Source organism: Mesoplodon densirostris, chromosome 13 (genome assembly GCF_025265405.1).
Source record: "Mesoplodon densirostris isolate mMesDen1 chromosome 13, mMesDen1 primary haplotype, whole genome shotgun sequence".
Taxonomy (NCBI): Eukaryota; Metazoa; Chordata; class Mammalia; order Artiodactyla; family Ziphiidae; genus Mesoplodon; species Mesoplodon densirostris.
In genome coordinates this window covers 88,421,520-88,439,808 of record NC_082673.1, presented here as the reverse complement: position 1 = coordinate 88,439,808, position 18,289 = coordinate 88,421,520, and the positions used below count along the sequence as shown (strand labels likewise).

At 43.9% G+C, this 18,289-nt stretch overlaps 1 protein-coding gene across 1 annotated transcript in view; it reads left to right on the top strand.

The window, feature by feature from the left end:
- Nucleotides 1-18,289, top strand: part of FAM135B (family with sequence similarity 135 member B) — a 166,827-nt gene that overhangs the window by 23,541 nt on the left and 124,997 nt on the right. The window contains exon 2 of the mRNA XM_060116030.1: nt 15,360-15,439. Within this exon, the coding sequence (XP_059972013.1) occupies nt 15,360-15,439 (80 nt within the window). The remainder of the gene's footprint in view (nt 1-15,359; nt 15,440-18,289) is intronic.

The following is an 18,289-nucleotide window of genomic DNA, read 5'->3' as shown; positions in this document are numbered from 1 at the left end:
GACTGGGGCACGAACCCATGTCCCCTGCATCGGCAGGCGGACTCTCAACCACTGCGCCACCAGGGAAGCCCCATTTTATTTCTTGAGAACTTAAATCATAAAGTAAACTATTTGGGGTTTGCACACTATAGATGAAAATCACGCAAAGATCCCTAATTAGTACCCTGTATGCCTGAGTCAAATGACAAAATGCATACAAAAGAGGCATGCAATATATATATATATATATATATATATATATATATATATATATACAGTGCGTTTATGATTTATGTCATTCATTTCTCAGCTTTTTATGTTTTGGGGACTCTGTGTGAAGTCAGCAAACATTTCTTAGCACCCACTGTGCGTGCCATGCCAAGGACACAGGAGTAAAAATACAGATTTATTGAGAAGGGCTGACAGCTCACTCTGGAGATGATTGATTGCCTGAAACTTGGGAGCTTCCAGGATACAAGTCTTGCTAAGAAAAAGTGGAGTGGGGAGAGAACATGGGCTTTGAGGATGGACGGAGCGGTTCTCAATCCCCGCTCAGATCGTTATGAGCAGCGGAGCCTTGGGAACGCCACTTAACCTCTGTGAACCTGTTTCCTTTATTAATAAAATGAAGATGACCATAACTAGGTGGTTCACTGACACCTAGAGGGAAGGTGTCCTCTTGGACGGAGCAGTGGCACACGGCAGGGTCAGTGCTTGGTAGCTAGGAGTTGTGCTCATTGCCTTTGGACAGGGCAGCACCTTCCAGCAGGACAGTGTTGAGGATCGCGACCATGCAGTAGGTTCTCTCCTGTGTCATCTGCAGATTCAGAGATGCCTGGAGCATCGCTGCTTCTTCCCTGTAGGCCCTGCCCTTGCAGATGTTGGTTGGGTGTTTGCCTTGCCCAGTCTTCAAGGGCAAGGGGGACACCGGAAGTGGTGGATTGCTACCAAAGACGGTTGACATTGCCCTGAACTGCATACACCAGCAGTCGGAGCTTTGAACTCAAGGAACCTTGATTATAGATTAAGGGAAAAACATAAGAAAAGGCAACTGATAGTAAAATTGAGCAGCTGGTGCCTGGCTGCAGAAATAAGAGCAGATGCCTCGGCTTTATAGTCAGAGAAGTGGCGGGGTTGAGGGTGATTGGTGGTAGAGAGGGAGAGAGAGAGAGACAAGGAGAGAGGGAAAGAGAAAGAGAGAGAGAGAGGTTGGAGAGTTTGCTTAGGGAGATATTGAGCAAACACAGCCCATCAAAGAGCAGTCTATTTCCCCATCAGGGTGAGTGGCATCTCTGGTTCAAGCTAGCCTTCCTGGGTTCAGTTCGTCACAGATTTATTAAGCCGCCTCTGAATTCTGCTCTTAAACATTTGAGATTCTTTTCCCTTTTGTCTATGTGTTCAATTCACTTAACATTTAGATAGTGTCATCTGTCTGTTAACCTTCCTGACCCAGGTCTTCTTCCTTACACTGAGCCCAGAGCTTGTCCAGACATGCTAATCATGTTTGTATTAACATTCACAACTATGGCCAGAGTGCAGAGCCTTGGCTGGGCATGCTACTGTCTTCTTCACACCCACTTCCTCTTCTGAGCCTCACAGCCAACCCGAGAGGCAAACCTCCTGCTTCTCCAAGTCCTTCCGACCCTGAGTCCTTGCTTTCTACCCCCCTCCTCACTGCCAGCTGGCGGGGAGTCCTCCAGTGACAGTTGGCCTCATAGAATGATCTTTTGGTTTCAAATGCCTCCCCCATTGTAATTACAGAGCACATCTCTTAGTCAAATGGAGCTAAGGGACTTCTTTATTGTGGTTCCGTCGGAACAGTTTTGCAGAAATAAGGATTTGATGGGTGAGGAAATGGACATCTCTACGCAGACAAGGAAATCCCTTGAAATCTCCAGATTGCCTTCAAGCTCCTGTTAGTTTTTATATCAAAAGGCAATTAAGAGGCACAGCAGCTGAGGGAAGACAATTAACCAAGGTGGTGACGATGTCTTTTCTTTTTTTTAAAAAAAATTTTATTATGGGCTTCCCTGGTGGCGCAGTGGTTGAGAGTCTGCCTGCCGATGCAGGGGACACGGGTTTGTGCCCCGGTCCGGGAAGATCCCACATGCCGCGGAGTGGCTGGGCCTGTGAGCCATGGCCGCTGAGCCTGTGCTCCGCAATGGGAGAGGCCACAACAGTGAGAGGCTCGCGTACCGCAAAAAAAAAAAAAAAATTGTTTATTGTTAGCTGCATTGGGTCTTCATTGCTGTGCACGGGCTTTCTCTAGCTGCGGCGAGCGGGGGCTACTCTTCGTTGCAGTGCGCGGACTTCTCATTGCGGTGGCTTCTCTTGTTTCGGAGCACGGGCCTTAGGCGCACGGGCTCCAGTAGTTGTGGCACGTGGGCTCAGTAGTTGTGGCTTGCGGGCTCTAGAGTGCAGGCTCAGTAGTTGTGGTGCACGGGCTTAGTTGATCCGTGGCATGTGGGATCTTCCAGGACCAGGGCTCGAACCCGTGTCCCCTGCATTGGCAGGTGGATTCTTAACCACTGTGCCACCAGGGAAGCCCAACTGTGTCTTTTCAAAAGAGACACATTCTGATGGAAAGGGCTGGAAACTGGTCAGGGATTCTTTTTCTGAGAACAGTTGGCGAGTGTGTTTATTTGTCTCTCTGTTTATACATCTATCATCTATCAAGCTGTTTTTAACGCAGGTTTAGTACCCACTTACCCTTTGTTATAGCCCATGCATGATATATGACTCACACCAGGTTACTTGGGTTTTTTCAGACCGGAAGCAGGGTAGTAGGTGACATCGTCCAAAATGATGTTTGAAGCATCTTGTATTTTCTGAGTACACATGGTGTGCAGGCACCTTTCATACATTATCACATTTATTCATTCTTACAACAGACCTACCAGAGGGGTGTCGCTACTCGTCTTTGACCAATGAAGAAACTGAGGCTCAGAGAGGTGAAATGATTTTCCTAATGTCACACCCCTGGCAGGTGGCAGCGCCAGGATTCACACCCAGGTTGGACTCCAAAGATTGTTCATTCCCAGTGTAGCACAATGCCTTCCACAAAACTATCTTTATTAAAATAATAATGGTAATAATTACATTAATTCAGCTGGTAATTATTAAAGACTTATGTTGTGCTGCACTAAACTTTTTTTATGTCACCCTCAGGCAGCACTATGAGTTGGGTCTAATTGTTTATCTACACATTACAAGAGAGGAAATGGTAGCTCAGGAACGTCAAGTAACTTTCCTAAGGTCAGACAGCTGGGAGGTGATGAATGTGGGACTTAAACCAAGCTCTGTTTGATTTCACAGTTGGTACCTTTAACCACGCCACTTACACGCTCTGGGTGGTGGAGGAGGGGTATCTTGGGCCATGTGTTTATATAGTAGCAGATATTAGAGTAAATTATTTGGGAAATGTCTGTTTGTAGTTCCTCCTTCCCTATCCTGCATTCTAGCCACTTAGCTCCCCACTATTCCCATACGCTCTCTCCAGGAGCCACCCCTCTGCAGGTCTCCAAGCTGCTCTTCCACCTTAAAATTTCATTGCATCTTCCCGGCATGGCCAAGACCTACCCATTCTTCAAGGGTGAGCCAAGATGGTGCTAAGCTTCATCAGTACTAACCTACACTTGTGAAATGGGTCAAAGCCTAAAGAAGGCAGGTGAACTCATGTGCGGCTATATGCAGCATGAACACAATTCCATTATAGAGCACCCCTGTCTGCCAGGATCTCAGTCATGCTCTGGGTCAAAGCCTGCACTCTAATACCAAAGAAGCACACTGTGATTCTACGGAACATGGGTCCAGCCTTGTTACCTGGAGACCAGCATTATAAGGAGGGCCTGCTGAAAATGGGTGACGTTCAAGGTACTGCCTTCTGCTCTAGCCACTGTGCTGTCTTCACTGGCCTTGACTCTTTTTTTTTTTTTTTTTTTTTTTTTTTTTGTGGTACGCGGGCCTCTCACTGTTGTGGCCTCTCCCGTTGCAGAGCACAGGCTCCGGACATGCAGGCTCAGTGGCCATGGCTCACGGGCCCAACCGCTCCGCGGCATGTGGGATCTTCCCGGACTGGGGCACGAATCCGTGTCCCCTGCATCGGCAGGCGGACTCTCCACCACTGCGCCACCAGGGAAACCCTGGCCTTGACTCTTGGCTCACACTTCTGTTTCTCGACATGTGAGGTCTCTCCTGTATGCTGTGCTCCTTTTAAGGACCAGTTTTAATTCAATTCTGCCTTGGATGGACCCCTGCATCCTACTGAAAGCAACATCTCCCAATCTGAGCAAACCTTGCCCTTTACCTCATCCTCTCGAAAACTCTGAGAGCCTCCTTATGATGGGAATTATTGTTTGTGAAATCGGCTTTCATCTCTGCTAGACTGTAAGCTCGAGGACAGGGGCTGTTTTATCATCCATCTCTGGGTCCTCAGCCCCTATTTTGATGCCTTGTACCTGGCTTTGGTCAATTGACCATAAGTGAGTAGGAAGAATATGAATAAAGTGTACAGAAAACTTGCAGTGGCTTTTTCCATTATCATCACTGGCATGGCTTTTCATGTTTGGGCTCTTCATGCTATTATGAGTCATCACTGGACCCCACTTACATTTGCTGGTGACCAGTATATATATGAGTTGACCTTAACTGGAAGAATATATATATATATATATATATATATATATTATCTTTGGAGTTATATAGCTGTGAGCTTGCATCCTAATACTAGTTATAAGCTGTGAGTCTATGAGTATATAGTTTCATTTTTTTGAACTTCAGTTTCCTCAAAGGAATAGTGGAGGAGATAATGATCATCTTTTATGAGTACTGTCCAGGTAGAACGTGACATTGTATGTGAAACACCTGACTCAGGTTGGCTTGTAAGAATGGGTTGCTTCCTTTATTCTTGCTCTGATATTGTGGTTGTTACTGTTAATATTTATGGAGTATCCAAAGCAATGATAAGATAATTTGCTCATCTATGTATAGAAGATATTATCACTTAATATCAACATATATCCTAGAATTAGATTATGTCCAAATATATCGGTACGATGGGTTGGAAAATGGACCAAAGTGAGCAGTCTTGTGTTCTAGTGTGGACTCTGCAAACTAGCTTGGTGGGCTTGGGGATCATCTTCCGATTTGCTGAGTCTACTTCCCAATGGCAACATCTAGATAAGCCACTATTTTAATAATTACAATTATAGTTTTTTTTTTTTTTTTTTTTTTTTTTGTGGTACGCGGGCCTCTCACTGCTGTGGCCTCTCCCGTTGTGGAGCACAGGCTTCAGATGCGCAGGCTCAGCGCCCATGGCTCACGGGCCCAGCCGCTCCGGGGCATGTGGGATCCTCCTGGACTGGGGCACGAACCCGTGTCTCCCTCATCGGCAGGCAGACTCTCAACCACTGCGCCATCAGGGAAGCCCCTACAATTATAGTTTTAAAAGGAATTGGTGCTTCCCACGTCTCATGCACTGTGCCCGGCACCCTCCCTGTAGGGTCCCCTTTGTTCCTCATGACCATTGATTTTTAAGATGAGGAAACCAAAGCCCAGAGAGGTCAAGTGAATTGCTCAAGGTCACGCACCTCGTAAGAGGTGAGTCGGTATTTAACACCTGGTCTGTGTGAGGTACAAGCCAGAGCTCTGAGGTTCCACCACGTGTTTTCATGCCATGCCTCTGGTCCCTGTACACAAAAGACCTGAGTTGTGTTTGCTCCCCAACCCTGCCCCCGGCCTCTGACATCTTGGACCTCGTTGCTGGATCAGGTCTTACCCATTAGAAAAGTTCTCTCTGCAGATACCCTCGGCCCAGTGTGATACGGCACAGCAGATTTTCTGGTCTGCGGTTTTAAATCACCCATGTCATTTAAAGCTGTGTGAGAAGCTTGAAAGCCTGCTTCCACCCAACGTCATTTAATCCAAGCAACACAAATGTGAAGAAAATAAAATGCTGCCTCCAGTCACAAAGAGAACCCACACCCGTTGAGTGTGCACTGGTGCCAGGCATCTTTGATGACATCCCGTCCCACATTGGCTCTCGAGAGGGGACCTTCATTTTACCTGCAGGTGGTGCTTTTCTGGGTGACACAGAGACTGGCACTGGTAACAGTGACACATACATGTCCACTCATGCACGTTAGAACCCCCATCTGGGTTGACTCATCAGGTGGGAACAACAGGTCCCGCAGCCAGTGTGAATGAAACAGCAGAGGGAGACGCCAGGATGGGGAAGCCCGTTTGTTTCAGTGTTCCAGCAGCTCTGCAACCCCATTCTTTATAGATAGCATTTCCAACTAGGCTACGTGTGTTGCGGCTTCGAGTTCCTTAAGTGGGCTGCTTTTATGAACAGGAGCATTTGTTTGTGAACCTATTTGGGTTGCTACGTAAACATAACAATAGCAAAAATAATGCCCGTGATTTACTGCGGGCCATGGTTGCTCCACACCTTGGCTTTTATTTCTTTTGATATCACCTCTAGAAGGGAACTGATAGTCCCTTTGCAAATGAGGAAACTGAAGTTCAGAGAGTTTAAATTGCCTTAAGTCACACAAAAACATCATTATCGCGGCTGTAGTTTTGTTTTGGTTTTTAATGTGAATAAGAAGAGGTGAAAATAGGGGAGGAATTATAGATATTTCGTTCTGACTTCCAAGTCTGTATTCAAAGGGCACCCATCTTGTGAAGGTCATTCTTCTTCCAGCTCGTAGGAGAATTATCCCAGGAACCTAATTGGTATAGCTTTATTCACTGAGGTGTCTCTGAGCAGTAAGATAGATTTTTCCAGAAGGCTCGGCAGTTTGAGTCTCACCCAACGGTGACTTTCTTGGAATTTTTCCACATTGCCCGCTTATTTACTCTGTTCAGGTTTCAGATTCCCTTTCTTTAAAAGAATGGAGTGGTGATGGTACCCAGAGGAGGGGGCCACAGTGGTGTGCTGATGAACGTTTAAAACTGGCTCCAGGGGCTTCTCTGGTGGCGCAGTGGTTGAGAGTCCGCCTGCTGATGCAGGGGACACGAGTTCGTGCCCCGGTCTGGGAAGATCCCACATGCTGCGGAGCGGCTGGGCCTGTGAGCCACGGCCGCTGAGCCTGCGCGTCCAGAGCCTGTGCTCCGCAACGGGAGAGGCCGCAATGGTGAGAGGCCCGCGTACCGCAAAAAAAAAAAAAAAAAAAAAAAAAAAAACTGGCTCCAAAGGAAAAAAGAGTCGAAACAGTGGTCAGTTTCCCTGATGCATATGTACCCATCATGGCCAATTTCAAGCTACCAACTTGAAGGCAAAGAACATGAAGTTTTGCAGTATTGACACACCACTGCCTGGTAGCAGATGTGCCACTTAAACATGCAATAACTCTGTAAATGGGTTTCTGTAGACATTTGATTTAAAAACAGTTTGATTGGACACATGTTTATTAAGTAACCACAACTCAGTTAGTGGTGCCGTTAGTGGTGTGTGTGTGTGTGTGTGTGTGTGTGTGTGTGTGTGTGTTGTCCACACACCCTGTTGGAGAATGACAGTGAGTTAGGTTCAGCTACACAAAGAGATCCCTCTTCCTCCAGGAAGTAGCTTTAAACTCTGGTGGACCAAAACTATTTGCTTTGTTTCTACTAAAAAGTCCAACCTGGAATCTTAGATTTTAATGGCTTAATGCATGGTAAAGCTAAGCTCTCCACTGCCAAGAGAAAGTCAGGGAGAGAAGTCAGATTGCCTCTGTCACGTCTTCTGAGTTTTCCCCCATAGAAAATATGGCCCCAGGACGGTCTGGAATCAGATTCCATCAGGAAAGATTGTGTTTGGCTTCAGACATGTGACCAACCCTGACTTAAATACCACAGGGTGTCACAAGAAGCCCAGATGCAGACAGCATCACTGTGCCACTGTGACACCAGGGATGCAGACTTTTATGTTTCTGATCTACCATCCTTTCCACACGGCTTTCGTCCCCACAGCTGAAAGATGGCTGCTTTAACATCCACTACTGTTTTCTGTCTGTGCCAAGTCAGAAGACAAAGTCAGAGAAGGGACACACAACCCAAAGGTCATAAACCTGAGGCTTCTTCTTCCAAACTTTCTGGTTTGCTCCATCTGACAATGTATGCTTTTCTCTCCATAACCAGGACAGGATCTTAAGATCTCTCCTGGCTGCAAGGGACTCCAGAGGGAGAGTATTTTTGAGTAGGCACACTGTTTCCCCTGACAAAGTCGGTTATTTATTTATTTATTTTTTGTAAGGAAGGAGGGAATTATGGATGCTTAGCAGACAGTTCACAGTATGATTACCAGACCCTTCTGGATCAGCAGGGAGATGAGGATACAGGAATGAGGAGGGCACTCAGAGTAAACATCAGTGGAATCTGACTGAATTATTATAATCGTTTTTTTTTTTTTTTTTATTGTGGTACGTGGGGCCTCTCACTGTTGTGGCCTCTCCCGTTGTGGAGCACAGGCTCCGGACGCGCAGGCTCAGCGGCCATGGCTCACGGGCCCAGCCGCTCCGCGGCATGTGGGATCTTTCCGGACCGGGGCACGAACCCGCGTCCCCTGCATTGGCAGGCGGACTCTCAATCACTGCGCCACCAGGGAAGCCCTATAATCGTTGTTTTGATGCTGTTGAAGTATCCAGACAAATTTTGCTAAAATATTAAAGTGGACTTTCCTTGAAAAAGTATCTCATTATTTGCTACCAAAGCCAGTAAATTCCAACAAATGGATTGTAGTCCTGTTGTGGTGGGTGGATACTGTGAGAACAGATGAATTAGTCTATGAGTCTGTAGTGAAAATATATTGGTCATTTCCTGGGTCTTTTATTTTTTACTGTTGTTGTTAATTTTTTGGAACATCAAGCCTCTCTTACTGACAAGACTTCCTTTGTTTCCCTGCTAGGCCAGAGAGTTTCACCCCAAGATCAGTGGGTCTTCCACTTTCAGGTTGGGTTACACAGCCTTTAACAGGCAGAGTTTAAGAATTCACATTTTTAACCACTGTGCTATAGTGCCTCTGAAGACTCAAAGAAAGATGATGTTTTCCAAACATATGGACAAAGCCGTATCATAGTAGAGCACTACATCTTGTGTCCGCCATTTTGTATTATCATGCAGTATGTGCCCCAGGCATCTCTATACCTTGTCCCACCCAGACCCTCACCTTTCCCCCAGTTTCACCCCAGCTGTGAGGTTGGAGGATACATAGGGATGGTGTTTGGGGGAGGATGTCTATTTCACATACATCTTAGGTAATAGTAACACCAGTATTTTATCTTTAATGGAATATGGGGGCTGAGAATCATACCCAGGGCTTTCCATGCACTGCCCTGTACATACCTCATGACAGTTCTGTGAGGTCATTACAGGTGTCATCACCCATGATTGCCTGCTGGGCTCTGGATCCTAGGCGTTTTGACTCCAGACTCTGTGTTGACCTTTCCACAAACACAGTGATTTGTATTTTAGGTCATGTCAAATGTCCCTGGGTCCCAGAGTGGTGGTTTCATAATATGTCTGATAGAAAAGTGGTTATGACAAAATGCCATAGATCTCTGTATTCCCATTATAGAATAGGATTTCTAGTTTTATTAGTATTAAAAGAATTGCTTGTGGGTTCTGAGTCACTCACACAGTTTTAGATGTTGGGATTGGATTGTATATACCCGTGGTTTGAGGGAATTCCTGTTATTGGAATTTTCATCCATTCATCCATTCCTCTGGCACTAAATGTATGTCAACTGTGTGTCAGCACCATGTTGCTGGAAATACAAAGTTACTGGAAATACAAAGATGAATAGGGTGTGGCTTCTCCTTCAGCAGCTGGTGGTGATGGGTATCTCTATAATCAACTGAGAACTAATGTTTATGAGATGCTTTTCTCTCCTTAGTACAGAGCTCTTAGTAAGAGCTCTAAGGGACACAGGAGTGAAAAGTATCATTCTTGTTCTCACTGTGTTTTTGAGAAAACAGGGGGAAATACATTAGTGATCAGAATGAGTAGGGTTGGGCTTCTGGGGATAAAAAGATGATGGGGAAATTGAGGCGAGCTTATGAAGGTTGAAACACCAGGCTTTGCCTCCCCCAAAATAAGAGCTTGATTTTAGTCAAATGGTCCTGCATTTTAATCCCTAAACTTCCCATGAACTAGCTGTTTGCCTATAGGAAAATTAATTAACCTTTCTGAGTTATAGTTTGTCTATTGTTAGCATAGGGATAACCATTCCTGTCTACTTTGTCGTGAGGAGGGAATTTGAAAGCCTCCATGCATTAATTTACTATTACTGCTGTAATACATTGACACAAACGTAGTGGCTTAACACAACGCAAATTTATTATCTAACAGTTCTGGAGGTCAGAAGTCTGAAATGAGTCTCCCTGGGCTAAAATCAGAATGTTGGCAGGACTGCATTCCTTTGTGGAGGCTCCAGGGGAGATTCTGTGTCCTTATCTTTTCCAGCTCCTACAGGCTGCCCACATTCCTTGGCTGGTGGCCCCTTCCCTCTTCCCAGCCAGCAATGGACGATAGAGTCTTTCTCACGTTGCATTGCTTGGTCACTCTCTTTTCTGCTTCTGTCTTTCACTTAGAAGAAGCCTGGTGAATACATTGGGCACACCCAGGTAATCCAGAATAATCTCCTCATTTCTTTTTTTAAACGTATTAAAACTTTGTTGATCCACTTATTGGCATTATTTTAACTTTTAAACAACATATCAGAAAAATCAATGGGGATATTCCCATTTAAAAATTTTGTGTTGAACATTTTTCCATTATTAAGTATTCTTCAAAATCATAATTTTTATTGGCTATCTAACATGTCATCATATGAGTGCACAGCCATTTATTTAACTATTTCTTTGTTGTTCTGATTTTTCATTATTATACAATCACACACACACACTTTTAAAGTTAGATTCCTAGGATAAGACTATTGAGTCAAGGAAAATAAACATATTTGAGATTCTTGCTGAATTGCTTTCCAGAAAGGCTGTTGTGATTTTTCATTTCTACCAACAGTGTAGAAAAGTACAGCTCTCATTGTACTTAAAATACTTTTTTTTGTTGATTAGCAACTGTAATTCCATCTGCAACCTTAATTCTTTTTTCACAGGTTCTGAAGATTAGGGTGTAGATATCTTTGGAAGGGACATTATTCTACCTGCCACATTAGGTAAAGGGCATAGTTCAGTGGATGGAAGCCAATAGAGGATGACTGTTTTATTATCACTTCCCAAAAGGGGTTCTGTGGAAATCTAGACTCTTCAAACATACCAGCACATTGTCTGAAGTTTTCCACTTCCTGGTCTTAACTTCTCCATTCCTTCTGACTGGTACTTATCCCCCATATTCTCCTACCACTTGTTCATTATCCAAGGATTTGAGCCAACTTCTCCCTTCTTCATGGTGTCTTCCTTGAGTCACCACAGCTGGAAAAAGGTGGCTTTAAGATGGTTAAAGGATATCTATTTGAAGCAATAAGGTTATTCTAGGAGTTGCACTAACATTATTTACCAAATATGTGAACTCGGACAAATTCCTTCATCTCTAGAGTTAGATTTCTAATTTAAAGATGGAAGTCATGGTAAGTGCATCACAGATTTTCTGAAGGGATCAAACAGTATCATGTATATCATATATGACATGGTTTATGAATTTATGACCTGGCAGGGCCTTCATGTCAGACAAAAGAGAATTGCTAAAGGGGTTTAAACATTCTGTGTAATCAAGCCAGAAGCCAAATGGACCAACCTAATTAACACTTATTTCTTTCAACATATGCCTATAAAGCATCTGAAGTGCAAGATGACTAGTTCTTTGAAATACGGTTCAGTAGCACCAGTTCTTTTAAAGAGGAAGAATTCAGACAGTGCTCTGGAGTTGGTTATAAAAGTGTTATAATTATGTAACAAAATGTGATTCCTATGAGAAGTAACAGGCAAAAACAAATTAGTATTATTTCTGGAGTTAGAACCTCGTTGCCCTTTGCTAGCTTAACTACTTTAGCTAAGTAGTTAGATACCTCCAATGACTCAACATCTTCTTTGGTTGACACTTGAGAGGATGCTTTCTTTTACAAAGGCTTTATGGAGTGTCAAACAAGATTGCATACATGGAAGTTCCTAGAACAGATCCTAGTGCAGAGATGCTTAATAAATCTTGAGCATGCCTGCAACTGCTTCCAACACAGTCTGATAGAAAAGTGATGCATAGCCTCTGGCAATGATTGACCTATTTTATGTTTGGAGAGGAAAAGCCATTCGACTATTACAACTGCTGGTGGTGCAATTGTGCCTCTTCCTTTGATGATGGAATTATTGAAATGCACTGGTCTTTTATTATGGAAACACTAAAAGTGACATCTTGTATTTATATAAATTAGAGTTGGCCAATTATTGGCCCTTGGAGATTTAGCCTGAAAATGTGCTTTATCTTGTCAACACAGTGCTTTATTGTTAACACCGTGGCCGTGGTTGCTGCTGCTAATTGTTTTTGCTGTTGCTCTTGTCATTGTCATTGATTTATGAACCAACGTTTAAAAATTTAAAGATGTTTGGGCTTCCCTGGTGGCGCAGCGGTTGAGAGTCTGCCTGCCGATGCAGGGGACACAGGTTCGTGCCCCGGTCCGGGAGGACCCCACGTGCCACGGAGCAGCTGAGCCCGTGAGCCATGGCCGCTGAGCCTACGCATCCAGAGCCTGTGCTCTGCAATGGGAGAGGCCACAACAGTGAGAGGCCCACGTACCGCAAAAAAAAAAAAAAAAAAATTTAAAGATGTTTTATTGAAAATCCAAATTTCTGTCTTCCCTTGAAAAATGGAAAGATCTAGCATTGCATAGCCAACATTTCTTTACAGTGGTAATTAGCTACTGCTAAGTAGCAGCTATATCCTATAGACAGTGCAGGGCCCTTCCACTCTGCCTCAGCCTCCCTCTCACAGTTGACGGTGTCCATGGTTATTTATTATTGTGTTTCCCCTGTAAATTTCATGATGGTAGTAAATGTTCTCTGTATAATGAGCCATGGTTTCCTTATGTGGAGACCCTGTGGGGAGCCTGGATCTCTACCCTCCACACAGCAGTCACAAGGGCACAAATATGTTATGTTCCTGGGAACCTCCAGTCACATTTTCATCCATTGATCAATACATAAGCCTGTTTTAGGTGTGTTTCTGTGTAAAGGCATATATATATATATATATATATATATATATATATATATATATATATATATATTCATCTGGTTCTGGTTCATTAACATTGAACTCATGACTGACAGCAGTGTAACTCATACCAGAACAAAGCCTATCTAGCACACTGTTTTCTGTGTGAGGCACATCACAGCCTTCTTGCTTTTAGGAACACATTAGACAGGACTTTACCTCTACACTCAGAGGCCATTTTGAATATCAAAAATAAGCTCCAACCAAAAAGCCTGCTTTCTCCAGAGAAAGGACCAGGAAAGAAGCAGCCTAGCAAGACAGAAACATTTTGACAATAGTAGTTCGACCCTAGCCAAGCAACACAGGAAAAACAGTGGCTTCACCTCCACCCACACCAGCAAAGGCCAAGTGGGAGCCTAGATGTCCACCACTGCCAAGCTGTAACAAGCCACACCTTCCCCCAACCTGGCAAGAGCAGGTGTCCAGTAGGGAGCTAGATTTTCACTACTAGTGGGTGGTGACGAGAACTCCACCTAGCCTGGTTTACGTGGAGACCCTCTGGGGAGCCTGGATCTCTACCCCGACATAGCAGTCACAAAGGCACAGATATCCCCAAGAGATCTTTTACAAAGTTTCAAAAGCAATTCTGTAAAGCCTTTCCAATAAATGGTCCTGAAGCAACTGGACATCCACAGGCCAAAAGAAAACAAAACAAAAATTCAACTTAAATCACAGTCCTCATATAAAAATTAACTCAAAGTCAATCACAGACTTAAATGCAAAATATAAAACTTTTAGGAAAAACAAATAGAGGAAAGCTTTGGGATCCAGAGCTAAGCAGAGAGTTTTTTTAAACTGGACACTAAAAGCATGATCCATTAAAAAAATGGATAAATTCAAGTTCATCAAGATTAAAAACTTTTGTTCTGTAAAATGTGTTACAGAGGGGATTAAAAGATGAGCTACAGGGAGAGATATATGTGGTATATGAGGCAAAAAAGAAAATGCAGAAAACTCACCATCATGTCTTTCCTTGGACCTTGAGGTCCCTAGACTGTTTGCTTTCTTTTTCACCTTTAAGAATCTTCTTTTGTTTGTTTTCTATATACTGTCTAGAGTTTTTAGCTGTACTCAGTGGGAATAGAAAAAAGTATGTCTACTCCATTTTTCCTGGAAGCAGAAGTCATGACAAGTCCCTTTTTTTCTTTTCTTTTCTTTTTTTTTAAAATCCTCATTCTACAGATACAAGAACAAGTTCAGAGAAGTTGTGTGATGTAGTCAAAGTCACACAGCTCTCAAATGATGTCACCCAAGCTACATAAGTGCAGTGCCAGTGCTCTTTGCTCTACATCTCCTTGGATCACCATATACACATAGACATGTCAACATAAACATTCTCCAAGCGTATTCACAGTGCAACAGAGTCCACAGCAAAATAGCTCCCAGCTGTGAGTTCAATGAGCCATGAGAGACTGATGTGTTCATGGTCTATTTTCCTTCTATTTCACTTTGTTTTATTCGTGTTCTATTACACAATGGGTTTGAAATCAGTGGAAGGGGAGAACAATTATGAGGCCAGAAATGTTCTCAAGTGCTTGCAAACAAAAGGATCATTGATTGCAAAGCACAGAACTTCAAAAAGTGCTTCTGCACATGTGGCAAAAGAAGACAGATGAGAGAGTTTGCTGACAGTGTGAGAACCTGTACGATATTCTGAAATGACCGAGTCGGGAAATGCGGGTGACATAATAAAAACAAAGGCACAGAAATACACTGGTAAAAATGTTTGTCAATATCCCCAGGATTAGCAGTTCAGCTGCCGTGTTTCTAAAGGAAATGTTTGTCTGTGTTGCAACATGATAGCAGTTCAATTTGTGTATGGATTGTCCACCATGCATTAAACTTCCTATTTTTCTGTAAAATGGTCTTTTTTGACTGAAGAAAAATCACACCGCTAATGTACCTGTGCCATATGACCTATCTTTTCCTTTTTCCTATTTCCGTCACTACCAACCTCTTATGTGTTTCATATGATCTCAGGTGTCTTCAGCTTTGCCCATCCCATCCCTTTCCAACTATGCTAACAAAATAAATCTCTCTTTGATGCTAATGATCATGCACATCTTCCAGAAACTTTCCTGGTTCCCTACAATCTTTAGGATTAAGTCTAGGTATTTTTAGCAGCAGCCAACAATAAGAAATCTGATATTCAGCAGCCTGTCCTCTGTTCTTTTCTTAGGTATTATCAGATCCGAGTGACCTTGAAGGTGTCCTCAAGGATCCCCCACAGACTGAGTGCCTCCATCCTTGGGCAGACAGGTGAGCAGGAGGATGGCAGTGGGGCACTTGTTCCCCGCTGGTAAGCCTTCATTTATCACTGTAAGCCAGGGCTTAGCAGAGTGCTAGATACATAAAGGCACTCAGTAAATCATTGTTGAATGTTGAATGAGTGGGTTTTGGAAATGGAGACCCACTGTTGCTTTGGCCATGTGTGTACGTTATTGCAAGGGGGACCTGGCTGAAGGAAAAAACAAACAAACAAACACTCTCCCAGGAGCAGCTGGCATCTGAGGATAAACCTGGCTGTGGAGGTTGACTAAAGTCAAGTCAGGGAGGAAGAGGAAGGGAAATGGCATCCAGAAGATAGGTAAAAAGAAACCTGTTGTTTAAGAGAATTTGATAATCATCTAGGTATAGGGGACTGAGTCAGCAGGCAGGCGTGGTAGCACTTTCTGTGCACAACAAGGAGTCAATGCAACACTCCTAGGGAAGAAGGATTGCCAAGAACAATCCAGGTTCTAACCTTGGAGAAGCTGGAGTATTAGTAGGTATCCAGGGCTCCCAGCAGTTTCAGTGTAATAGTGTTGAGTCCGAAATATAGAACTTATTACATAAAAAATAAGGCTAGGCATCAAGATTATATTCTAACAGAAATATTTTCATTAGTAAATTTGGGCGAATGTTTAGATCAGCCAGACCTGAAGAAGAAGAAGAAACACTTCGGGATGGAAGCGGAAGTATGGAGATAAAAAGACAGAACTAGGTAAAATCTGCTTAACTTTCACTGTACAAGGTAGCCAAGAATATTATAGAAATCAAATCCAGCAGAGTAAGAGGTCCAGTCATCGCTACACTTCCAAAAATTCATCTGGAGTTGCCCTGGCAATTAGACCACCCCATTGTTGACAGTGATATTATGGTGAGTAAAACTGCGTGCAGTTGAATAACCACAAAGTGGGAGTGTAGATGTGGTGACCTGTTTAGCTCCACCTGGGAGGAGGAGTGGGAGATTCGGGGCAGAGTAGGCTACTTGGACCATGCAAGGGGCAATCAGGGGAGGCTCATGGTTTATGGGCAACAGGTTGTCTCAAGCCTGTGATACAGAAAGAGGAAGATACCGGAGACCACCGGCTCCTCCCCTGACTCTGGAAAGGGTCAAGCATTAAGTAGTAGTCAAGGCTCCACATTTCCAGGGAGGTCCTTCTCTTCCACTCTTCACTCTACTCCTCTCTCCAGGAAGTAAATCAGGCATCTACGACTGGTGGTCACTCCCTCTCCTATGTGCACTCAGGACGCCTGCAGTTCCCCACTGTGCTACCACCTGTGTCCTGCCCCTCCCCCAGCCCAGCTTCTGCCAGAAGAAGGTTCATGGTGGTGAATGAGAAAGTAGAAGATTTGACCCCCAATCTTGCAGGAACTAGTCATGTGATCCCAGGCGTTAACAACTTGAGCTTCATTTCCTCACCTGAAACATGAAGATAAATATCCATCCTCTGTAGGGCTTTGTCTTAGACATTGTAGCTCTAATTTTGTTTATTTGGGTCCTCTCTCTTTTCTTCTTGGTGAGCCTGGCCAGAGGTTTGTCAATTTTGTTTACCCTTTCAAAGAACCTGTTCTTGGTTTTACCGATTCTTTTTCGGCTGTTTCTTAAATCTTGATTTATTTCCTCTCTGATCTTTATTATCTCCTTCCTTCTGCTGACTTTAGGTTTTGTTTGTTCTTCTTTTTCTAATTCTTTTAGGTGGAGGGTTAGGTTGTTTATTTGAGATTCTTCTTGTTTCTTAAAGAAGGCTTGTATCACTATGAACTTTCCTCTAAGAACTGCTTTTGCTGCATCCCATAGATTTTATATGGTTGTGCGTCTTGGAGATTATAAATGAAAAGGGCGTTTCATATTTTACAGAGATTATTAAGGTAAATGTCCCAGGTTAGGAACTGGCACAAAGTAAGTGTCCAATCAGTCGGACGTGTGAGTGGTCACCTGATCAGGGGTTTGAAGCTGGGTTCTGGTCTCAGGGACAAGGCTGGACCTGGAAGTCAGGTGGGACTAATGCCTAGCTGACTTGATGGATGCCATCCCCAGGTCCCCGACAAAGGACTCTGCTTCTTCTCGTGACTGTGTAGCTCAAGAGCTCAGTCCCTGTCTCTGGCTGAGCTGTCTCTTGGAGCTGAGAGGCCCAGCTGTGAGGATCAGAGGACTGCTGGGCGTCCAACAGCTGGCAGAGCCCAGCAAGCAGCTTGGGGAAAGGAGAACTCCTGCTGGTGCTGCACAGAGACAAAAAAAAAAGAAAAATGAAATTCAGTTTGGGGAAAAAAAGGCTATTTTCTTCTTTGGTCTAGTTTGAGATGGGGATAATTGTGGTCCACTTGGTAGGCCCTTGAGTTAACATGAGTATGATATTTAGAACAGAAGGCCTATATGGAGGTCAGCAGTAATTACAATAGGGATGGCTCCATGGGTGAGGAATAGATAGTGTTTGCGATTTCTTCCTCAAGGTGAATTTTCCAATTTTAGTGTTTTCAGTTAGACATTGCATGATTACAAAGCACTCCGAAGCTTAGTGGTTCAAAACAACAATTTATTCTTGATGTTTTGAGTTGGCTGGGTTCAGCCAGGCCATTTGTGCACTGCTTTCAGCTGGGATCTCAGTGGAGGACAGGTTACCCACGATCATAATATCAAACGTGTCTTCACACACATCTGATCCCCCAGTTGAGGTGGCTGAACTGCCTAAGGGAACGGTCCAACTGTCTCCAGTTGGGTGTCCAACTTCTTCTATGGTAGCTCAGGTCACCAAGGGAAAGAAAGTGGAAGATTCCAGGTCTCTTAAGGGCTAGGCTGGGAAATGGCACAGGGTCTGTCCTCCACATTCCATTGGTCAAGGCCAA